General features: G+C 42.2%; 1 protein-coding gene across 11 annotated transcripts in view; it reads left to right on the top strand.

Moving 5' to 3' along the window:
- Window positions 1-25511, top strand: part of WIZ (WIZ zinc finger) — a 125037-nt gene that overhangs the window by 49081 nt on the left and 50445 nt on the right. For 10 of the 11 annotated variants that reach the window (XM_053294187.1, XM_053294185.1, XM_053294188.1 and 7 more), the window contains 3 exons: window positions 10512-10575; window positions 14490-17041; window positions 17670-18035. In XM_053294187.1, the coding sequence (XP_053150162.1) occupies window positions 10512-10575; window positions 14490-17041; window positions 17670-18035 (2982 nt within the window). The remainder of the gene's footprint in view (window positions 1-10511; window positions 10576-14489; window positions 17042-17669; window positions 18036-25511) is intronic. The other variant, XM_053294189.1, reaches the window with a different exon arrangement.

The following is a 25511-nucleotide window of genomic DNA, read 5'->3' as shown; positions in this document are numbered from 1 at the left end:
TTTATGGTCCATGACAGATCAAACACTAGATCTTTCATATCTCTGCAAATGTTCTTCAGTGGAGTTGATTCACACAGTAAAGTACAGGTCTGTTTGTGCTGACTATGTATGTGTCAACTGGCTTTTCATTCTTTCAGTCAGAATCTCATCTATAGCAAGACTTGATCAAATAAAAGGAGAGAGTGTCAGTGTGATATCGTATCCCTTTTCTGAGACTGTCCTAGTGTTCATCTAAATGCTTATGCTGCTCCTGACTATATAAATTTAATGATGTTCATGTTCTGAATTGTAATACCTTTTTGCTCTGACATAGAATTTATCAATAAAATAACTATTTTACTTGCCATATAATATTTTCAATTGTCCTCATAATTTGGACAATAGAATATTTTTACAACAAAAATAAATCTGTTGGAATGAACAGTTGACTGCCGGGTGTACTTGAATATGGAGGGGAAATATTGCAAAAAATACTTGTAGGGTCAATAAAAGGAAGAGAAGATGCCAAATGACTGGATTGAGTCCTTAATCTACCCAACCTCATCTTCGTATTTTGAAAGTAGTAACAGAGGCCTTTTGTAATTGGTAATTACATAAGATTTTAAGATCCAGCTGAGCCAGGGGCAGGGTGATGAGGAGAGGGCTCTGCTGAACAGGGCCCTGAGTGCTTGCCTGTGTTCCACTTCTTGCAGGTAACTGCCATTTAAGATCCAGCTGAGCCAGGGGCACAAGCCTCTTGGTGCGACCCGAAAGGCAAGAGCACAAGGGCTTTTGGCCTTGTGGCTCTCAGCCAAGTGGAGAACAGCCGGGGGACTGCAGTAGCCCGAGGGTTGAAGAGTCCCAGCGAGTTTGTTGGACTTCTGAGCAGGACCATTGATGACAACAGTCCCCCCACCAACTGGCCATACCTCCCTGGAGTGTTATTCCTTTTTCTATTTTCTTCTTGTTGTTCTCCCCCCCCCCCAGCGGCATAGAACCTATGAGATTAGCTAAAACATTGTTTAAAGCCCTGTTTTAATAGGAGGAAGTTTTTATAGTTCATTATAGGGAAGAGGGAACATCCTGGGCAGAGCATTGATTGTGCTTTTTGCCTCTGCCCCACCTTCTCCAGGTGTCTATCATCTATGGGGCTGCTTCTGCTGCTTTAAATTTCAGGCTGAGCCAGGGGCACAAGCCTCTTGGCGCTCTCTCCTTGTGGCTCTCAGCCTTGGGGTGAGCTGCCTGGGGTCGGAAGTCAAGAAGTCAGCATAAGTCTGAGTCCTGGATCTGGTTTTGTTAAGTAGTGGAGCTGTGGTTGGTTGGACTGAGGGATGTGTCTGGAAGAGCAGGAAAGTGGGGTTGGTGTGGGGGCAGCAATATCACTGGTAGTGGGCAGAGGGAGATATGGCGGTGGGAGTTGGGTTGGCCGTTACATGGGGAAACGGTCCGGGCAACTGAGGCCTGTTCCTTTTTCCAGCTGTTCTCCCAATCCTGAGACCCCTGGGAGCTCTGAGAACACTCCCTCGAGGATTAGGGTGCTGCTGCTGAATGCCAGGTTGGTTAATGCTAAAACATCTCTCATTCACAATTTGATTGTGGATGAGCATGCTGACCTGGTATGTGTGACGGAGACCTGGTTGGATGAGCTGGGTGGGGTTGGTCTCTCTCAGCTCTGTCCTCCAGGTTTCCTGATTGTGCAGCAGCCCCACCTGGAGGGTCGGGGAGGGGGCATTGCAATAATCTATCGAGAGAGACTCCCCATTTCCAGGTGCCTGGTCAGGCAATCTCAGAATTTTGAGTGTCTGTCCTTGAGAGTGGGCCTCCGAGATAGGCTAGAGATTCTGTTGGTGTACTGACCACTCCACTGCACTTCAGTCTCCCTACCTGAGCTGGCGGGGGTGGTCTTGGAGGTGGCCTTGGTTTCCCCGAAGCTTATCGTTTTGGGGGATTTCAATGACCATGCTAAGGCCTCCCTAGTGGGTGTGGCTCAGGATTTCATGGCCTCCATGGCAACAATGGGCCTGTCTCAGTTGGTATCGGGCCCTACCCACGTGACAGGACATACTCTGGATCTGGTTTTTGCCGACCAGGGAATAAATGATCTAGAGGTGGGGGAGTTTGAGATAACTCCCTTGTCATGGACAGATCATCATCTGGTGGGGTTTAGTTTGACTGCTCTGTCTCCCCTCTGCAGGGGTGGTGGACTGATTAGAATGTTCTGCCCCTGGAGGCTTATAGATTCGCTTGGATTCCAGACGGCCCTTGGGGAGTTTCCAGTGTCCAGAGCTGGTGACCCTGTCAAGGCCCTGGTTGATCTCTGGAATGGAGAGATGGCCCAGGCTGTTGACATTGTTACTTCTAAACGCCCTCTCCGGCTTGGTGGAGCCCGTTCGGCTCCTTGGTTTTCCTCGGAGCTTAGGGCAATGAAACAGCTCGGGTGATGGCTGGAATGATGCTTGAGGAAGAGTCGTGATGAATCTGACCGAACATGGGCTAGAGCCCATTTAGGGACTACTCTATGGTGGTGGGGGCGGCAAAGAAATGCTTTTTCTCCACCTCCATTGCATCTGCTCAGTGCAGACCAGCGGAGCTGTTTCGTGTAGCAAAGACATTGCTGCACACACCACCCAGGTAATGGGGGAGGAATCATCCACAGCCCGCTGTGATCAGTTTGCATGTTACTTTGTGGATAAAGTCGCTCGCATCCGTGCTGATTTGGACTCCAGAGTTTTGGCAGTTCTGGCAGACGTACCTTTGGTACCATCTGGTCCTATTGTGTTGGATTCTTTTCAGTTGGTGCAGCCTGAGGATGTGGACAAGATTCTGGGCAGTGTGCGGGTGACATCATGTGCTCTTGATTCTTGCCCTTCATGGCTAATAAAAGCTGCCAGGGAGGGTACAGGTAGATGGCTGGAGGTGATTATTAATGGCTCATTAAAGGAGGCAGGATGCCATCGTGCCTTAAGGAGGCGATGGTAAGACCATTGTTTAAAAAGCCCTCCCTTGATCCCTCCAACCCGGACAACTATAGACTGCTCTCTAACCTGCCCTTTTTTTGGGCAAGGTGATAGAGCATGTGGTGGCATCCCAGCTGCAGAGGGTCTTGGATGATACGGATTATCTGGACCCTTTTCAGTCTGGCTTCCGCCCCGGATATGGGACTGAGACTGCCTTGGTCGCTGTAGTGGATGACCTATGCCGGGAACTAGACAGGAGGAGTGCGTCCCTGTTGGTCCTGCTGGACCTCTCGGCGGCGTTCGATACCATCGACCATGGTATCCTTCTGGGCTGCCTCTCGAGTATGGGAGCCGGAGGTAGTGCGTTGCAGTGGTTCCAGTCCTTTCTTGGGGGGAGGGTCCAGAAAGTGGTGCTGGAGAACTACTGCTCGGCTCTGTGGCCATTGGCCTGTGGGGTCCCGCAGAGTTCGGTCTTGTCCCCCATGCTGTTTAACATCTACATGAAACTGCTGGGAGAGGTCATCCGGGGACTTGGACTGAGTTGTCTGCAATATGCAGGTGACACTCAGCTCTATCTCTCCTTGTCACCTGATCCTAGGGAGGCGGCGGGTGTCTTGAATCGGGGGCTGGAGGCTGTGATGGGTTGGATGTGGGCTAATAAATTGAAATTGTATCCGGGCAAGATGTAGGTAATGTTGGTCAGTAGGAGAGCCAATCGGGATGAGGAGATTTTACCAGTTCTGGATGGGGTTGCACTCCCCTTGTAGGAGCAAGTACACAGTTTGGGGGTACTACTGGACCTGGCTCTGCTTTTGGAAGCTCAAGTGGACGTGGTGGCCAGGGGTGCCTTTACACGGCTTTGGCTAGTGTGCCAGCTGTGTCCCTTTCTCGAGAAGGCTGATCTGGCCACAGTTACCCATGCCTTAGTCACTTCACGGCTGGATTACTGTAGCGCTCTACGTGGGGCTGCCCTTGAAGAATATCCGGAAACTGCACCTAGTGCAAAATGCAACAGCTAGGGTTTTATCTGGAGCTGCTCGGTGGGAGCACATCACACCCATTTTGAAAGAGCTGCACTGGCTACCAGTTTGTTTCCGGGTCCAATTCAAGGTGCTGGTTTTGACCTTTAAAGCCCTTAACAGTTTGGGCCTGGGATACCTGAGGGACCGCCTACTCCCAAAGGTTGCTGCCCACTTGACGAGGTCATTTGAGGGGGCTGTGCTCCGGGTGCCGACAATGAGGGAAGCTCGGTTGTTGTGCATGCGGGACAGGGCCTTCTCTGTTGCTGCCCCCAGACTCTGGAATGCTCTCCCAGTGGCTATTCGCTCCTCGGTCTCCATCACAGCTTTTCAAAAGCATGTTAAATCATGGCTTTTTACCAGGGCTTTTATGTGATTGTCTCTGCTGCTGCCCTTTTGTACTTTGTATTGCTTTTATGCTTGTGTTTTAAATTTTTAAATCAGATTTGTTTTGTATTTTTAGTTTAATATTTTAATTGTGTCTTTTTTACAATCTTATTTTTAAATTTTGCTGTAAACCCCGTTGGGATTGTTTTAATGAAAGGCGGTATATAAATTTAATAATCAATCAATCAATAAAAAACATTGCAGCATTTTTTGCATATGTCCAGCAGATCATGGACTGGGCCCTAAGCTAGATGTGGTAGTTCTATGTGCTTGGATAGGAACACCCCCAATCGCAAAGAAAGAGGGGAATGTGACCCTTCCTTTCCCGCTACTGGTGTTGCTGAATGATTGGCCCTGCAGCCCCTCTCTGAGTACTTTTTCTTAGTCATGGTAACTTCTGATATTGGAGCAATAACAGGAAGAAAAGTGTCCAGAGAAAGCAGTTGTAGGGGAAGATTCTTCTTGGCCACAACACACTTTGTTTTTGATACTCCACTTTATTTTAAATTGGGACTGTTCCAGCTTCCATGCTTAAGTGAACTGCTACCATCATTTCTAGCTTAGCTCTTCAAATGGATTCCCAAAGTCCCTGTTAGGTCTAGATGCAACCTGTCCTTTGCCATCACAGAAGACAAATACTATGCTGATTCTTCTGAATGCCGAGCCAGTTAGACAGATTAATCCTACACATATTTACTTGGAAATACTTGTTGCTTCACTGGGTTCAGTGTGGCTTACTCTAAGTGCAACATTAGACACTTGATAAATAATTTAAGTGGTTTTGGGATAGCACATCTAAATATACATCAAGTCAACAGCAAAGTCCAATGTATGTTCATTCATCGCAAGACTACCATCCTGATTCTGGGTTCATTAATGTGGCAGTCCTACTGATTTTAGTAATTTTATTTTCAAATTACATCTAAGACTGGAATGTATGGTAGAAGGATACCTTTGCCCTCACTTCTTGTTAGTTAGCTCTAAAAAAAATAGCAGGAGAATTAAGTGGGAAACAAATATGCTTCTTGCATTAGTAGAATATATAGTTCTCTGTGAAGAATCTGAAGAGAGTTTTAAACCAGTTAACCCATCTTGTAGAATCTTGATCATGCCTGACTGTCTAATGGAATTGTGGAATTAGAACTAGTATTTTTCTGGGGAGCCAGAGCCAGATAAAAGAAGGCTGGCAGTGTGGTGTGGACAAAACCCAAAGCAAGTATGCATCACTCTTTAATTAGAGGAAGATATGCCTGGAATCTGGATATATTGTGGTTCTTGAGAGTATTGGGAAACACTGAGAATTATGGTAGTGTTTTTCCTTAAATGCCACAGCTATTTTAGCTAGAACAGCTCAAGACCATGAATCTCATGTTGGCATGACAGGAGGGCTTATGCTAAGATCCGTACCAGACTTGCTGAAAGATCAGCAATGCATTGAACACTAAAATATATCCTAAGTTGAAGGGCTGTGACTGACTGATTTACTCTGCTTATTTTGCTTATTTATTGTATTTATTAGTTAGTTTAATAAATTTAATAAATAAATATACTGCCTGACTCTAAAGGCTCTAGGCGGTTCACAAAAGTAAAAGCTTACAATTTATCCATCAGCTATACCATTCATCATAATAGAGTAGTTTTTAGTAACTGTGAACAAAATACATGTGTGGATGGTTATGGCTGATGTATCATTTTTAGCGAGATCGTCATACCAGTTCCTTCGTTGAACAGTTCCCCTAATTCTGCTATTTAGATGATGAGGATGGTTTGCTAGTTAAATATAACATGTCTGAATGTACAGCTGTGGTTTAGAGGAGAAGGTGCCTTCTGTGTTGATTCAATCTTTTCTGAAAACCCGTGTGTCTCATTCTTAATATTCAGAAACAAAGTTTATTTTGGATTACCATAAAGGGTAAAATTTTAGCCTGCTAAGATCAGGACATTAAATTCCCTCAATCTCTTGCTGTTTCCAAGAAATGAGGTCTTGCAGCACAGCGTACAGTTTCATGCTCATCAGAAAGAAGACAAATCACTCTGTTTTTCCTCTAAAGGAGATGGTTTCTAAAAATAGAGCATGCTGAAGCTCTGCTGAACAAAAGAATTCCTAAGATCCACCTCTACCATTGTCGTCGTCTTCTTCTTTTTTTGAAATCTGTATACTTGCCTGTTTTTCCTTGCTTGTTTCCCCAAAACAGGTCTAAATTTTAATATTGTTACATTCCCTTTTTCTCTTCCTTATAAACATTGTAATTCTCCAACTTGTTTGCTCCCTGAACTTGAAGATAGCCTAATCAGTATCTATAACCTGAACAAACAGGATCCTGCTGTTTGTCACAAAGAGCTGTTTCATTTTTGCTATCTTGTAAAACACTTGTTTTAAAAAATGCTAAGAATGTTCAAATAGGTTGTGTTCTAAAACAGCGAATATATTCTCTTCTTGATCTGGATTTTCATCATCCTTGCAATAAAAATCTGGAGTTACTCCATGTTTTGGTTTGAAATTAGTGTACAAGATTGGTCTGTTAAATTCTTTTTGTGACATAAGTAATGAATCACTGACATGTTGAGGCAGAGACTTGAAGATGCAAATAATTTGGATCTTTGCTTCCCAGCAACATGATTGCCTTGATTCTTTTTAGATCGCAGTCTTGAGGGGGAAGTTAGGTTATGTCTATGTAGAGCAGTGGGAGTGATTTGGAAGTACCTTTCCTCTGTGGATTTCAAACATATACTTCTCTCCCACTCCCACCCCCGGGAAAGTTCTGGAGGGGGGCGGGAAGGGAGAATCCATTCTAATATTTTATTTTATTTTATTTCATTTCATTCTGAATGGGTAAAATTCATTTTTGGTTGTTGCTGATTGGCCAGCACATGTGTTGTCACAAACAAATCTTCTAATAAGTGGAATACAAATCTTTGCAATTCTGTTAATAAGAAGGATGAACATCTACAATGTCCATGTGCTGTTCAAAAACAACAAGAAGAAGAAAGTGGATAACCCACTTAAAGCATGAGGAGGAGGGGCATAGTTCATTTTACCTGTGTGCAAAGCAAGTTGTAACACTGGGTTAAAGTGAGACTGGTGCTGTTGAAATTTTGTATCTGTCTTCAGCCTGTGACTACAGACATAGCTAAAGTTCCTTCCCTATTTTAAAGAGTTGGTGAAAATTGCACTGAATGTAAACCTTACCTACAGCTAATAAAATCTAAATCCTTATTCCCAACCCCCTTCCATTTTATCTTAATTGTTCTGCAAATTTCATAAGTACTTGACAAAAATGGAAATGTTCCATAGTCCTCTACATTGCAGTTATAATCAGTGAAGGCCTTTAGGTGTAGGAATGCACAACACAAAAATAGACTGTAAGATTCAAGCTCTCTTTTTCCAGGATTGAGATTGCAGTAAAGTTGGACCCAAACACTCTGAAGTGAGAGACCCCAAAGGATAATTCTAGACCTAATATTACTTCTAGAGGCCTGTGTGCTCCAGTAGCACATGGTGGTCACTGCCAGCCCTAGTGTCTCTTCCCCCCTCTTCTCACTGTAATTCGATTTAGTCGCATATTAAAATATCTTTCATCAGGGGCGTAACTATAATAGGGCAAGGGGAGACAGTTGTCTGGGGATCCACTGCCTTGCCCCCCCCCGAGGCAAGTCACATGACTGACTCCCCCAGCTGCACACCCGCCCGGGCTTCCTTCAGTTGTATTCATCCTCCTAAATTGATGTGAGTGTTAAGACCTGGAGCTACCAGAACAACATGTCTTTCTCTAGTACCATTAAATGACTTGCATCATCCACAATTTACAAAACCGTTTAAAAAATAATTTAGGATGATCTGTTGTGGCACATAGGTTATATTTTACTATATTTTATATAGTAAAATATAAATTTTACTCTGCTTTTTGTTACCACTATTCTGCTCATTTAAGATTTCTTTACTTCCTGAGCTGAGCTTCAGTGAGGGGGGTGGGCATTTTAAAATCTTGTCTCTGGACCCACTCCAACCTTGCTATGCCCCTGTCTTTCATCTATAACAATGTATGCTGCTACCACCCCTTTCTCCTGTCGGCGTTCTCAGGATTGCAGATATAATACATCTCAGTAAATCCTCTCCTGAGTTACTATGTAACCCTTTCTGTTCCCTAGTTCTGCCTTATCTTCTGTCTGATTATCCAGGAAAAAGTTCCATGCAACACGTGGGTCTTTTCATCTGAGTAGTATCAAGGCACTGTTAAATTCTGACTGGATATTGTTGATTACAGTGGAATATTGAAGCTTCTGTCATTTGGGGGCATATAGATATTAAATATGCATGCTAAGTTGGGTTCTTTAATTCACAGTGGTTTTGATATTGGTGGTCAATTTCTATAATACCTTTTCTTAATCTTTTTTACAATCAAGTTCTAGTAAAGTTTTAAAAGTGTGTGTGTGTGTGTGTGTGTGTTTTGATATTGGAAAAGAAGACTTTATCCACTGTTGGTGGACATGTATTGAGACAAAGAAATATGGGAAGCTGTGGGTGTGTGAGTGTGTTTTCCACATATACAGCTACACTAGTGGAAGAAGAGTTAGTGCAAGCAATTATCAGCACTACTGCAGCCTCTGAACCTGCCAAAAAGGTGTAGTCAAGAGATCCTCAGAAATGACATGAGGTGTCAGGTGACTGCAGAAGGAGGGAGGGAGCTCTGACACAGGCAGAGTTCTGCAAGCGGATTATTTCATCTGCTTGGCTTCTGGCCTGCAGGCCATCTGCAACCCAGTCCACATCATTTCCGAGGGTTCCTCAAATGCCTTTTTAGCAGGCTGAAGGGACTGCAGCAGCACTGGAAGTTGCTTGTACTAGATCTCTTATGTTGGTGTCGTTGTGTATGTGAGCCATGATTAACAAGGGAATCTACCATTGGGTCTTAACATATGCTTCCAGTATATTTTAAAAGAGAGGTTTCTGAGGATTAAGAAGTCCTTTTCCATATAATATTGGCAGCTAGAGTCTATATGCTAAGTATTGGAAATCAAGAGAATTCCAAAGCTAAGCTTATAGTCCATTTGAGTCAAACACATTTATAAAAAGAATATATTTAAAGAAGACTGGTAGTGTTTTAAAACTTTCTGGAATGCTAAACAGAATGTTGTAATTGGTAACTTTTACACTATTGTGAGTCTGCTTGGGCCCAATTTGGATGACACGCCTACCCTTAGTTACACTTACCTGAGGTCAGTGTTTCTCATCACCCGCAAAATCCTGCAACCACACTTCCTTTGCCACCTCCAAACTGCAGATTGAATCCTTGGTTTAAAGTTCAGCAGGTTGCCTGAACTGGAGCTCCACTGACCCCATTGTGTAGTTTAAATGCAGTAACCTGGGGTTTGCACTGAAGCTCCTCACACGAGCATGCCCCCTCTCACCACAGCCATTGGTTGCTGAGTGAGTAACATGCTTGGCGGGAGTGGGATTTCAGGTAGAGGCAATGAAACAGCAGCTGATGGATTGTCTTATGCATGAATCTTGGCTTCTGAGGTTAACCTTGGTCAGCCTACCCACAGTTTCACTTGTCATCCGAATGGTCCCTGCTGATATGTGTTTTAGTTTTTTCTTGTTTTGAAGATTTAAAACCTGAATAAAATATTTTTAAAAAAATGTATGAAAGGTTATTAGAATGTAAATCTTGTACTCTGTAGAAGCAACTATTTATATATGATGCAGATATCTTAAACTGTAGTACACAAGGTAGCTCTTTCTCTGAGAATGTAGATGGCCAAATCACTGTAACTTATAGTGGTCATCCATAGTGTACTGTCTTACTTTACATAGGAAGCAAGTTTGTCTTTTGAAGGAGTAGCTTTAACACAGGTCAGAATGGTCCAACTATTTGACTTCTTATAGGAAAAGTTCTTGGACATGCTTAATTTCATATCTATCTTTTTTAATTTTAAACTGCTTAACTGCAGGGATGATTATTTATCAAATTGTTGGTGCTCAGGATTAAACAGTGTGGGTTAGAAATCCCATGCTAATCCAAAACCATCCCCAGGAAGGCAGACAAGCTGGGTGGGTTTATCTGCTCAGAAAGCTTTATAGCTATAAAACTACATGAATGTAAATTACACTGGAAACTCCAGTATTCTACACAGTCAGGAATGTGATGTTACCCCTTCTCTCTTACAGATGAACCCAACAATCCTTCCTCTTGTAGTGTTGTCTCCATTACAACTCACAGGAAGGAAGCATGGTAAGTGTTGAAATTTCTAGAGGAAGAATTACTGTGTTTGGGGCTTTGTTGTTGTTTAATCTCTATGAGCCAGTTCCCAAGGTCTTTCATTTGTACTGGAACATAAAGCTTAGTATAATATCATTCAACATGTGTGCCCTCACCCATGTAATCCTTCCTGGAATACTTCCCTAGGCTCCCTTTGAAGTGGGTCATAGTCAAGTCAGATATGTTTGCTATTCAAGTCATTGGATCGATTATTGCACGTCTTTGCAACTTGATCACTGATCATAGGCACATTTAGCTGGAAATAAACGGTGTGGAAAATTTGCTACCAAGTAAAGGTGTTTACAACTGTGGTGTAGGTTCAGTCTCTGCAACAGGCCCCTAAGTAGTATGTTTTCATCAGATTTCTGCAGTCCTCATTACCATATGTGTTTGGCAGAGAAATACAGGTCCCATACTTTACTAAAGTATTGTTTTACGCCTTCATTCTTCTATCTGAAGTGGTGTTGGACTTGCATTATAGAAGTTCAAGGAAGTTTATAGTCTTCTTCAAGCAGGTGCCTCTGATCTATTCCTACCATCTAGAGAGCCAGTGATCTTTGGATCACCACAAGGACACTTAAAACCCAGCTGTCAAAGCACCCTTTGGAGAGTAAAAGATCAGGAAGAGGATTTAAAAAGTTGGAAAAAAACTAACAGCCTTGTATAAATAACCTACCCAGATTCCAAAGAAGAACATTAGAACAGCCCTGTTGGATCAGGCCCAAGGCCTATCTAATCCAGCATCCTGCTTCACACAGGTTGTCCCAGTCTGTTCATTATAAATTGTTTAGCGCTCATTATAAATTGGTTCAGTCTCATTTATTTATTTATTTATTTATTTATTTATTTATTTATTTATTTATTTGATTTTGATTTGTGCTTTGGGCACCAACTCTGGGCTGTTCACCACCCAGAGCCATTTGTATGGGGTGGTATATAAATGTAATAAACAAATAAAACTTAATTCATCTGTCATAATGAACATCTCACAATTATATAGCATTTTTTGAGTGTTCAAAGTGTTTCATAGGTATTATTTCAGTCATGAAAGATAAGACTGGCCTGAATAGAATTGGTCAACATGTGTTGACCAATTTGCCAATTCTCCATTTGCCAAATTTCCAAGAGACTCTGAGGCATGAATGAGACTTTAAATAAATACTGCTGGGGGGTGGGGAATGATTGATTGTACATCCCAGCTCAGCAACTATACATTGGCTTACGTTTAGAGTGAGGATGTAATGGGAGCTGTGTCGGAGGTTTCCTCACTACTGCTGCACCCGTGGAGAATGGGTAGCTATTTTAACAGGGCATTTCCAAAGGCAGAGAAGATGGCCCCAAATCTCTTGTACTTGTTAAGCAAAGAATCAATCATGCTTTCCTCCCTCCCACTCCCCCCAAAAGAAAAGAAGTGGGGAGGGTCATTTTGCTCTTAAACTGAAAATAGATTCAGAAACTCAGACCAGATCTTGTCATACTTAGTCACATTTTTTGATCCAAAACGGGGATGTTTATGTTCTGCTACAGCAATGAAGTGGTCTCTGGGACAGCCTGAAGGGACCACACAGCACTGATTTTAAAAGAGCTACACTGGCTGCCAATATGTTTCCTGGAGAAATACAAAGTGCTGGTTATTACTTAGTAATGGCTTGGGCCCAGGGTACTTAAGAAAGCGTCTTCTTTGTCCATAAACCCTGTTGTCTATTATCTTCTGGAGAGGTCCAGTTACAGTTGCCACCGACTCACTTGGTGATTACTTGGGACTGGGACTTCTCTGTGGTTGCCACAGGGCATTGGAATATTTATTTATTTATCTATCACTTATTTAACATATTATACTCCCTGTTGAAATAAGAGCACCACCTTCTCTGTTTGTTTTTAGGAAGACCCTCACCTGTTTTCTCAGGCTTTTAACTGAAATTTAATCTTAAACTATTTATTTAATTTATTTTTATTTTATGATATTGTTTTTTATTCTGTTAAATGTATACTGCCTGTAGATGTACATATCATGCAGTATAAAAATATGATTGATAGAGTGAGAGATCCAATTTTCAATATCTGGAGAATGTAAGCAGAGTCTGCCCTGGTTGCATATGAAAGGGAGACTAGAAGTGTGAGCACTGTAAGATATTCCCCTAAGGGTATGGAGCCTCTCTGGGAAGAGCAGATGGTTCCAAGTTCCCTCCCTGGCAGCATCTCCAAGATAGGGCTGAGAGAGATTCCTGCCTGCAGCCTTGGAGAAGCCGCTGCCAGTCTGTGAAGACAATACTGAGCTAGATAGACCAATGGTCTGACTCAGTATATGGCAGCTTCCTATGTTCCTATGCTCCTATGTTTATATTTCCAATTTTGTAGAATAATACATTCAGCCATAAGAAAGGCCCTGGTTAACCCATTCCACTGATCAGGGGTTATTCCTAAGCCCAGTAATATCAAAATAGGGTCAAGGGGATATTTTCTTGGATGAACTGGGTTAACACAGTCAATTATTCTCTTCCAAAATGAAGATCTAACTTTACAATTTAGAAACAAGTATAATAAACCTTCCCGTAAGAAATGAAAGAGCTAAAAATGAATGGAAGCATAAATACAATTTTGAACAGAGGGGGAATCTACAGTAAAGTGAGAAAAATGTTTCAGTGATAGAGAAGAGATGGGACAATGACCCGGAAGAGGAATAGCATCTGTCCAGGCCAGTTATGGCAAGGTTGGTACCTTTTTAATGAGGTACATGCTTTTCCACAGGATAACCAACAAGTAACATGAAATGTGGATTATGCGGTCTCCTTGATTTCTGTAGCAGTTTTCTATAAAAAGACTACTACTTCACATTCACCTTGGTGGATTCTGACTGGCTATGTACCAATATGGTTCATGATGACCCAAAATCAAACACCATTGAGTTGCTTTACAAAATTAGTCTGGCAAATGAAATGAGTTGGTACCAAATAGGAAGATTTATTTTTGGTGATTGGACAAGAGCAGAAATTGTTGGGTTGTGAAATCTCTGAAGGGATAATGGAATCATAAACTTCAGGAAGCATTATTTAGATAATAGCTCAATCTCTTTGGGAAAGTTGTTAGGAAACTTCATGCAGGGAGGCATGAAAATGTATTTCAAATGTTTTCCACATAGGATGCACTGGCCCCATTTATGACTGTGAACAATACTGTCTTTATAAGCCTGATTCAGACATAGTGCTAAACTATGATGTAGTATTAATAGAACATGCTGTAGTGAACTTTGAGCTTGCACAGTTCCTTTCTCTTCTGTCTTCATGTGCAATAGAAGCCTTCTGTTTGTGGTTTGTAGTAAACTACTACTACTACGTCATTTATATACCACGCTGCAACCAAAGTTCACAAAGCGGTTTACAAAGGGCTCACAATCTAAAAGAAACATCAGGCAGATACCAGCAACAGCCACTGGAGGGATGCTGTGCTGGGGCTGGATAGGGCGAGTTGCTCTTCCCCTGCTAAATATAAGAGAATCACCACTTTGAAAGGTGTCTCTTTGCTCAATTAGCAGGGGTAAACTGAAGTGTCTCTCTCTGTCTCTCTCATTGGAATTCAAACAGTTTTGTTGTGCAAACCACAGTTGAGAGGCCAGGATCTGAGTTTCTTAACTAATTATGGTTTGTACAAACCAAAGTTTTTCCATATCCTGATGAAACAGTTTAGGACGGAAACTTATAATTGTGTGTGTGAAAGGTGAAGGGAATAAGTGAGCCTGAGACTTACCGTAGTACATTCTTGTAATAGTAAACCATGGTTCAGAATTATGTCTGAACTGGGCCATAGGCCATGATTATAAAATGTGTCTTGAATTACTGCTTTAAACAAATATTCTTTAGTTTATCTGTGTTGACTCTTCTTTTTTTTAGGCCCAAGAAAGATGATCGTTTAAAACTCAAGAAAGGGTGTTACAAAGCAGATTCTAGGGGATCAGCTGATCAAAGAAACATGACTGTCTTGTGGGATTGCTCTGTTCGGGAGACAATGGGTAGTATCTCCAAAGAAGAAAGCACTTTAGAAAGACTCACTGGTCTGAAGGATTCAACAAGCTTTAAGGAAGCAGCACGGAAAAACCCTTCCTATTCAAAGGAACAAACTTCTGCAATTGAATCTAGTACTTTAAAAACCATACAGACAAAAACTGATGAGAAGGAAGGGGAGCTTGAGCACTTAGACCCTGGCAAAGCAGCAGTGGAATCTTCTCCACCACTTGCTGGAGCACAGACTATTGTTGGGGAAGAAAGCTACCATAGCAATGAACCAAAGCAGCTAGAAGCCTTCAGTAAAGAGCACTTAAACAAAAGGCAAGAGTTGGAAAAGAAGGGCTTTCAGAAGTTTGACTGGCTTTCTGAGCACAATGAGGGGCTTAGATCTCCCTACAGAAACATAAATAAGCCAGCAGATGTAGCAACAAACCTGTCTGTTAGGGGACAGTCTGCACGAGAAGCTTCTTTGTTGGCTCTGCCAGTATTTAGAAAAATGCTAAATCCTCACTTGAATAAAACAAAAACTTGTGAGAATGCACTCTCCCCCAGGAAGGGACAGGCAATGGACTCTGATTTAGGTGAAGTAAGTTCCATTAACACCACTGAGTGGACATTGCAGAAATCAGAGCTTCAGACAACCATGGACCTTGCTGTCCGCAAACATGTTTGGACAACTAATGCTGGAGATGCTGTGGAAAGTGTTCCTCTGAGGTCTCTGGAATCTCCTTCCTGCAGCACCTATGATGAGACGAGGCCCTATATGTGCAATGTCTTGCTGGAGGAGCAGGGAAAAGATGACCCAAGCCAGGAAGAGGACCCTACTGTGTACACATGTATTGAGTGCAGCATCTATTTTAAGAAGAAGGAACATCTGATGGATCACATGCTTCAGCATAACAGGGGACTAGGGTTGGACCAAGACAGAGAGGGCATTGGAGGTCAGTGTCAGTTCACCTGTAATGAGTGTGGATGGGCTTTTGGGGACACTGATTCTCTAGAACAGCACAGGAGACTCCATAAGGAGTCAAGGGAAAAAATAATTGAGGAAATTCAGAAGCTTAATGAATTCCCAGATGAAGGTCGTGATGCCCGACTCCAGTGTCCGAAATGTGTGTTTGGAACCAACTCATCTAAAGTGTTTGTGCAGCATGCGAAGATGCATGTCAAGGAGAGGAAAGATCAAGGTTTGAAGAATGTGAACTTGTTTGGCAGTTCTGGTGGTGGTGAACTACGAGACAGCTCAATGCACAACATATACAGACACTTTAGGCCAAATGAGCATGCACCTCAAGTGGTACATGCACACAGTAGCAACAAAGGTCTTAGCACTTGCATGCTTTGCAGCTTTCCTGCCCCAAATGAAAACATTTTAAAAGAACACATGAAATATGCTCATTCTCGCTTCTCCTGGAACACAGAGACTTTTGAAACCAATATGAACCAGCCTGGAACTAGTAGGGATGCTTATAGTCCTGGCAGGTCAGGCCGGATTTCAGAAACTGATTATTTGGGCAAAGCAGATAAACTCTTTCCCCAATCCTACTGTGAAACCATGTCCCTCTATGACTCTCATCATGGTTTTACAGTGGGCCACCAGAGACTTAATAAAAGCAATGGCACTAATAAAAAAGACATCCCAACGCCTGGGTTTCGGGCTAGAAAACGAGCTCCATATAGCTCTTCGCATAAGATCTTGGGAATGTCCACTCTTACCTCTGCAAAAACATATTCTCCATATGCCCTGAAACAAGTGAGGAAGAAAAGCACAGCATGGCCCCTTGAGACGGAAAGAGACAATGCCAAAAGCCATCCAGGTGGGCTGGAAGATCTCCAGCACAAATGGTTACCCTTAAACGATACTGGGAGTATGGAAGAAGAATTCCCCTTAGTGACAGACATAGAATTAGCAGAGAATAAATACTTCAGGCCCTTTGCTATCCCTCAGTCTGCCTTGGACCTCAAAAGGACTTTCAGGGGCACTTTGAAAGCAACAGATTATTCAATAGCATCAGCAGGGCAGCAGCATCAGTTACGTCATATGGTTCCCATTGTTCTTCTTGAGGAGATGAATCTTTATCCCAGAAAGATGAAGCTGCCCAAGATGAAGATTTTGAAGAAAAAGGGGTCACCTCTTTCCCGAGAGTTTGGAATTGATGAGTCCCTTCCTTTAGGTGTTTTTCTATTAGATTCCTCTTTAGAAGGATCTCTAGAACTCGATGATCTTCTGGATGCGGATTCGTCAATGCTGAAGAATGAGGAGAGGAAATGCCCATACTGTCCCGATAGGTTCCACAATGGGATTGGCCTAGCCAATCACGTGCGGGGCCACCTGAACAGGGTGGGTGTGAGCTACAATGTCCGTCACTTCATCTCTGCAGAAGAAGTGAAAGCTATTGAGCAAAAATTTTCCTTCCAAAAGAAGAAGAAAAAAGGTAGTATGTATTCAATTTATAATTTTTTTCATTTTTCTAATATTTTTCATTCCCTTGAAGATGGGTATGTATGTTCCATTATATTCTCTCTCCAGAATAGATGTTACAGCATCCTTGCAATGTCAATCAGTCAGTCTTTATTATGGTCAGTGACCAGCAAGGCTATACAATAAGGCATTTATAGGAATTGTACATACATCACTGACTATCATTGATTGCATCATTGTTTCTCATATTGACTAAACAAGCAAACATGCCCTAGATGCTAAAAAACAAAATTTAGCTGTGTTGTAGGAATCTCTATCCTCTAAAATAAACATAACATAAAAATAGTGCAAATGTCTTGGGAATTTAACTAATAATGGTAAAATCAAATCTTGATAGAAACAGCTGCGGAAAAGAACACGAGCTATTGTTTCGATCTCATCAGTGCCACAAGGGCATTGCCACTGTGAAACAGGTATACTCCGAAATCTACCTTCCCGTAATGCCAAAGGAAGGGCTTGCAATCTCTAGTTGTGATGGTATTGCACTTTTTAAAAAATTGTATGTTCTAATGGAGGTTGTCTAGAAATATTTATTGTTCTTGATGGTTTTTTTACAACACTGATTATTATTCTCTCTTTCACAGTTGCAAACTTTGATCCAAGTACATTCAGTTTAATGAGATGTGAATTCTGTGGAGCTGGTTTTGACACACGTGCAGGACTGTCCAGCCATGCCAGGGCCCACCTGAGGGATTTTGGGATCACCAACTGGGAGCTCACCATCTCTCCAATTAACATCTTGAAGGAGCTACTAGCCAATTCATCAGAACACCCTATGCTTCAGTCTGCACTAGGAGCAGATCCTTCGTCCCCAAATCAAGAGAGAGAGATGCTTGGGTTTGGGCCCTGCAAGAGCACAACCCCCGTATCTGACTGCAGCATTTCACGGTCACCTTTTTCACCATTCCCTCCTTCCTGGGGAGATGAGCCCATGCAGTCCTTCAGAGATGGTAAGCAGTTATTAAAATTTACTTGGAAAGTGAAATAGAAATGTTTCCAGTATACATAAGCATTCCGCCTCCTCTACTTGCTCCAATGATACCTTTTAGCAGAACAATATGCAGGAAATAATGGTGGTTATTGTAAACCAAAGCAGGCTGCAACTCCCCCCACCACCACCACCGCAAAACTACTGTAAGAAACTAGCTAGTTTTTCTAGTAACCTACTAAAAGGAAGAAATTGAAGTCTGAATGCAATAATTAGAAGAAGGATCCTATTTTCACTAGTGTGTTCAGCTCTCTCCCCATCCCCACTGCACTCCCAATTCCAGACAGAGCTCTCTTAAATACTTTCTGGAAATCATAGGCCTGGAATTGAGAGCCCTTCCTATAATAAATGACTACTGATTGCAGTCACAGTGGTAAGAGAGAGATACACTGCATATGCTCACAGCCACAGATTTAATAAACATCTATAATAAATCTATTCTCCAGAGCTGTGTCCTAGAATTGAAAGAGGCTCTGGAGCTGCCCCTTGAGAATCCTTGGCTCAAATTAGGCCCTGCTTTCAGATCAGGCTGTTGGATGCAAGAGGTATATTTTAAAAAGAGGAAGCAGGTTGGAAGAGAGGAGAAAAGGAACCACACAAGTAGAAAGGGCTGAAATGGAAAAGAAGGTACTTTTTTTTTTTTTTTTTTTAGAAAGAGCAGAAATGAAGGCAGGAGAAATTGATTGGGTCTAAGAACAACATGTAAATTAAAACAGCAAAGAAAGTGGTAAAGAAAATAAAGAATTGTCAAGTGTATAAGGGCAGAGGAGAGGATTCTGTGGGGAAATGGAGGGTGTAAAAGAAGGGATGACTGGGTCCAACCAGTGGGAGCCCAAGACTTCAGTGCACTTGGGACAGAGTGTTATGCTGCCACTGCCTCCACCACTTCCTTCTTCACAGTGGCACTAGTTGCTGCTGCTCTACTCAGCATGCCACTGGCACTGGCTATGCAGAAAAGGAGGGATGGACTGAAAAGGAAATGTGGAGAGAGGAGAGGAAAGTAGCCTGCTCTCTATACTTTTCTGCACTTCCCCCACCCCCGCCTACTCCTTTTCCTATCCAGCCTTAGCTCTGAGGAGATGGATTTGCTGTGTGATGAGCTGTCCTGATGGCAGCTGTGACAAGAGGGAGGCAGTTGAGGTGGTGACAGGGAATGTCCTGCTGCTACCCTGATAATCCAGCACCTGAGGTGGCCACCTCTTCGGGCCTCATTAGAGAGCTGGCTCTGGTCCCACACACTACAGTGAACATGAGAGGGGGTCAAATGGTATTTTTTGCTCTCTGCAGCAAGTTGCTAGGCCCAATTTTTTTAAAGTTGTCTTTTATGCCTGGGTACCTGAACTTTGCACACTCATGATAAGAAGTCCAAAGATTTGAGTTTGTGTGATAAATCTCCCTTTCTTCTGTATATTAAGTGTTCTATTGGCTTCTTCAATCACTGCCTGAAGCTTTTATTTATTTATTTTATTTATCAAATTTGTACACCGCCCCAAACTTTCTTCTCTGAGTGGTTTACAATAGCATAAAACCAGTTAAAAACATATACAAAAAACGTAAAACAATTTAACGATTAAAAAAAAAACCTCTCCAGAGATTAAAACCCCCAAAATTTAGGAAGCTGAGAAAGCTTAGACGAAAAGATGGTTTTTCAGGTGTTTTTGAAAATTGCCAGAGATGGAGAGGATTGTATCTCAGCAGGGAGCACATTCCACAATCTCAGGGCAGCGACCAAGAAGGCCCGTCTGTGTAGCCACCAAACAAGTTGGCGGTAACTGGAGATGGACCTCCTCAGATGACCTCAATGGGCGGTGGGGCTCGTAGTGAAGAAGATGCCCTCTTAAATACCCAGGTCCTAAGCTGTTGGGGCTTTATAAGTTATAACTAGCACTTTGTATTTTGTCTGGAAACCTATTGGCAGCCAGTGTAACTCCATCAGTAAAGGAGTAACGTGGTCTCTCCAAGATGACCCAGAGACCAACCTGGCTGTCGCATTCTGAACCAATGGAAGTTTCCAGACTACGTACAAAGGTAGCCCCACGTAGAGCGCATTACAGAAGTCAAGACTTCTACACCAACAGATGTACCACTGTTTTGAGGTCATTGATCTCGGGAAATGGGCGCAGCTGGCGTATCAGCCGGAGCTGATAGAAAGCACCCCTGGCCCCCGCCTCTACCTGAGAAACCAGGGAGAGGTGTGAATCCAGAAGTACTCCTCGACTACGAACCTGTTCCTTTTGGGGAAGTGTGACCCCATCTAGAACAGGTAGATCAAAATAGTCTCTAGAATTCTGACCCTGCACAAGAAGTACTTCTGTCTTATCTGGATTCAGCTTCTGTTTATTCTCCCTCATCCAGCCCATTACTGCTTCCAGGCAGGCATTTAGGGAAGATATGCCAGCTCCTGAAGAAGTTGATATGGAGAAGTAGATCTGGGTGTCATCAGCGTACTGGTAACACCCAGCTTCAAATCCCCTGATGATCTCTCCCAGCAGTTTCATGTAGATGTTAAAGAGCATTGGAGAAAGCATGGAGTCTTGAGGGACACCATACTTAAGCTCAGATTTTGAAGAGCAACAGTCTCCAATCAACACCATCTGGAATCTGTCCGAGAGGTAGGAGCGGAACCACTGTAAAACAGTGCCTCCCACCCCCAAACCCCTCAGACTTTCCAGAACAATACTATGGTCGATAGTATTGAGAGCTGCTGAGAGATCCAAAAGGACCAACAGAGTCACACTTCCTCTGTCAATTGCCAAGTGGAGATCATCCATCAGGCCGACCAAGGCAGCCTCTACCCCACAGCCCGCCCGAAAACCAGTTTGAAAAGGGTCTAGATAATCAGTTTCCTCCAAGACCACCTGGAGCTGAGAGGCCACCACGCTCTCAATTACCTTGCCCAGCCATGTGAGGTTGGAAACAGGCCTATAATTGCTCAACTCTGAGGGATCTAATGCAGGCTTCTTTAGAAGAGGTCTAATGATTGCCTCCTTAAGACAAGGAAGCATCCTGTCCTCCCTCAGAGAAGCATTATTATTTCCACCAGGCTGTTTACCACAACCTCCCTGCTAGATCGAACAAGCCATGTTGGACAAGGGTCAAGAGAACAAGTGGTAGGCCTCACCAAACCGATCTAGTCAAATCACATAAGAGGAGTTGTTGGGCACCTGCAGCTCAGACATCAAATTAATTGTGGAGTCTCCATCTAGGTTGGCCCGAATCTGAGAGATTTTATCAAGATTATATACTTATTCTAAAGTAAGGTGGAGGGAAGCATCATAGTGCCTGATCTTTGGCTAAATTCTGATAAATTTTTGATATACCAGCATATTCTGGCTCAGATTATCTTGTTAATTACAGTGACAAATTTAAGATCTTAATTAGACTTTTGTCCATAAAGAATGGCATGTTCCTGAATATTTCCCATAGTAAAAACACTATGTGCAGATATACACTACAAGAACATATGCAAGTTAAATCACTGATAGTACTTCAGGTTTTACCTAAATTTTCTGATTACACTCATACACATCCCTCTGTATATAAAATAAGAGATAGATACATTGCATTCTTCCTCTCATTCCCAGTTCCAGCGTCATCTGGCCTTGTACAAATCTGTTATATACTAGCAATATCAAGCCATTTCCTGCCAGCAGTGTAAACCATGCTGGTTGGATAGATGAATGAATAGGTGAATTCAAAGCGGCTGTCCTCTTTATTGCATACCACACACACGGCTTCTTCTGATTGAGAGAGGAGCCTTAATGTAAGCAGCTATTGCAGACAGATGAACTAAATTTCAAGTAACATATCTAATCTCTAATTCAAACTAAGGGAGAAACTGGACAACTGTCCCATGAGTTTTGGAATTCATTCCAACTGCCCTGCCTTGGTCTATATAGGGCTTTGATCTTTTTGCCTGTTCATTCATTGAAATCCATTGTCACTGCTGTCCAAGTGTCCATTCAGTTCTTTTCCTAGAAAGCTGTCATTTACTAAGTTAGACCATTGGTCCATCTAGGCCAGTAATTTCTACTCTGACCGCCAGTGGCTCTCCAGGGCTTCAGGGAGGAATCTTTCTCAGCCCTACCTGGAGATGCTGGAAATTGATCCTGGAACCTTGTGCTTGCAAAGATGCTCTACCGTCGAGCTACAGTCCTATCCTCACTGCACAGCTAACATAAGGTTTCCAGTTTAGACACATACATTGTGTATAGTTAATTACTGCAAGACAGAATGTTTGCATCATATGCTCAAGAATACTGCCTTTTTAATACTATCTGTGAAGTGTTTCAGCCTTTTGTTATAAGGCAGACTGTTTCAGATTATGATTGGCGTTGCTTGTGTGAAGCTCTTCTTCAGTTGACCGTATCAGGCAAGGATATTTTGTTTGTTTTTGTTTAAAATATTTGCATCCCGCTGCCTCAAGTAAAATGCTGCTCGGAGTGGTTCACAGACAATAAAACTAATAAAACAATATAAAATTAATAAAATTCAGTTTAAAAACAAGACCCATTTAAAAGCAGCTTTAAAAGGGGGTAATTTGTTCAGTATTACAAGTATTGTTCCAAGTCAGTAGGGAAGTATTCCACGGCTTATGCAGTGTGTGTCAGAAGGATACTTTGCAACAGTATAGTATGTGGACAAAGGCATCATGAGTTATAAATACTTCTCTAGAACTTGAATAGACAGTCTCTCTGATAATAGGCACTGGCTGTTCTCTTAAGGCTGCCAGTCATCTTGTCCATGCAATTCACTGAAGCCCAAAGAAGAAAGCACAAGTGTGTGGATGATGCTACATAATACCTTGGTACTATGAACAAGTTGGTATGAGTTCTTCCATCTGTGGAAGATCCTATTGCAAGGGCTGATAAAAGGCAAATATCAGATGCAAAAGAAAACTTGCAAACACAGCTGCATCTTGAAATGTGGAAACATTGCATGATTCGCTGAAAGAATTGCCTGCAAGCATACGATGCTGCTCTACTGCTGAAGTTAAGCGTATCTGGCCCTGTAAAGCTGTCTGGATGGGACACTAGCTGGGAGCCACCCCAATTGCTTCAGAAGAGCAGAATAGAAGTGTAAGCAATAAATCCGTCTGCAAGTTAACCAGCAAACATACATCACTCGTGTGAACTGACAAATTAGATTTGTAATGAGATTTGGGATTACTTACAAAAAGCAATTGAGAGAAAGAGTGGTGTGCGCTGCTTTTGCTGTGAAAAGGTCACCCACACTCAGAACTGTGAAAAATCCCCTGTTGGCTCTGCAAAATGGAGACATCATGTAGATAGAAGGTCTGTCTAAAGTCATGAACAACTGTATGAAACATAACATTATGCTGTCATCAACACATACACACACCTATTGGTTCTTCTATTAGTATGCACTCATCAGACAGAGTGAGAAAGAACCATTTTTGGAGGGCTTGCTTGTGCAGAAGAGTAAATGTCTATATTAAAAAACTGAATTGCTTAGGTAGGGTCTTCAATGGAAACCTAGCTCTAGAGAAGCATCACGATGAAACCAAAAGCAATAGACTTCTGTTAGTCAGATACATGATGACAAATAGTGAGGTGAAAAATAATGTTGGAAGCACTATTCTAGATTAATTCAGAACAGAAATGAAACTGCTAAACTGACATTGCTTATTGTACTTTAAGCTCTAGTAGTCAGAGCCGTGGGTACTCAAAATTAAATAGGAAGTATAGAAAGAATTGTTAAGATGCCTTCACAGTCTTATTTTCTGTGCAGGATTCAGAGATGCCAATATTACCATGGCATACCAGAGAACAAGTAAAACCTAACAGTGGCAGCTATGACTATTCTTCATTGATAGACTGCATAGAGGACTTGGGTATTGATTTCATGAAGCATAATCATCATGCTTGGTACCCAGTTGTAGGAGCACAAAGAGAAACAACAACTGTAAAGTTACTTGCATGATAGGTACAGAAAACAGCATCAGAACTTCTGTGCTTTCTTTCTCAATCTGCTTAAGGTGCTTTCTATTGTTCATGAACCTGGGATCTTATGATCTGCTCTCTAGCAGCTACTCTCATGACACACTGTCATGAAATGAATATAACATGCCTGTTGTTCCTGGTGTGCCTCAGTTCCATTTCCCAATTTCAGTACTGATGTCAACAGGGGCGTAGCTAGGGGAGAGGGGGCCCGTGTTTGCCCCTGTCCCCGGCGGCCCCTCGGAGTGAGGGATATAATGAAGAAATAGGGAGGAGTAGAGCTGGGGGGCCCTCAGGAGTGGTGGGGTGGCTAGGTTTTTTGAACCCATCCGCTCAATTATAGCTATACCCATGGGTGTCAGAAAATTGCTGTTTTTGAAAGACAGCACATCTCCAAAAAAAATATCGAACTCTTATAGCAAGCTTGAGCTGTACCGATTGTATTTCTTATGCTATAGTCACTTTTGTTGAGCTTGATACGTTTTGGGGAATATGTTGTTGGCAATGTGTATTTTCTATATAAAAAATAATGAAAAAATGAAGCAGAAGGTAGCTACAAAAGAGACTGTTTTCACAATACAAAGAAAGGAGCAAGGTCCCTCAAGGATCTATATTGAGACCAGTTCTGTTTACCTTATTCATCAATCATTTATGACTCCAAATATTTAATTTGGAGCAGGGTGAAAAATAAGGTTGCAAAGTCTGCAGATAACACCAAAATTTTCAGGAAGGTGACTTGAGTGACTGAAAAGTTCTAAAAGGATCTCTCCAAAGCAAGTGATTGCAACAGAATGGCAAATGAGATTCAATGTAAGCTAAGAGAAAAGTGGTGCACAAAAAATCCTAACAATTCATTTTATCGATTGACTGCAATTACCCCCCAAAAGTGTTCTTGGAGTCAGTTGAACGCTAAGTGAAAAAGGCAAAATGGAAAAAAGGTTAATGTAATATTAGGAATGGATAAAACAGCAAATATCAAAGAGTGACCATTCATATCTATGGTGTACTCATATTGAGACTATGGCACTCTATTCTAATCACTTTGCTCCCTAAAAATATCATAGAGCAAAGTACCAAAGGGTAAGGTTAAAGAGTATGTGGCTTTTTAATTCAGAAGAGAAAGATGACTGAGAGAGGATGTGATAAAGGCTTATACAATTATATAATAGTGTAGAGAAATACAGAGTAGAGAGACCTCAGTCTGAATACAACAATCCTGTGGCTGTGGCGTAGTTCTCACAACAGGAGAAGTAGTAGTCAATGTGCAATGAGCAGGGCTTCATCTTCGGTGAACTGACTGAACTACCGGCACAGTTGTCCGGTAAAGGCCCATATGACTGAAAGTAAAGGCCCATATGACTGAAAGCTGCTCTATATAGGGTTGCAAACTAGGGAGTTTTATTTTATTTTATTTTATCCCGCAACTATTTTCAGGACCAAATGGCTTGGTTTGCATTGGGAGGAATAGCGACTATTTT

This window comes from Hemicordylus capensis, chromosome 2, assembly GCF_027244095.1.
Source record: "Hemicordylus capensis ecotype Gifberg chromosome 2, rHemCap1.1.pri, whole genome shotgun sequence".
NCBI lineage: Eukaryota > Metazoa > Chordata > Lepidosauria > Squamata > Cordylidae > Hemicordylus > Hemicordylus capensis.
The sequence above is the reverse complement of the archived record's forward strand: the minus strand, read 5'-3'. Positions and strand labels throughout refer to the sequence as shown.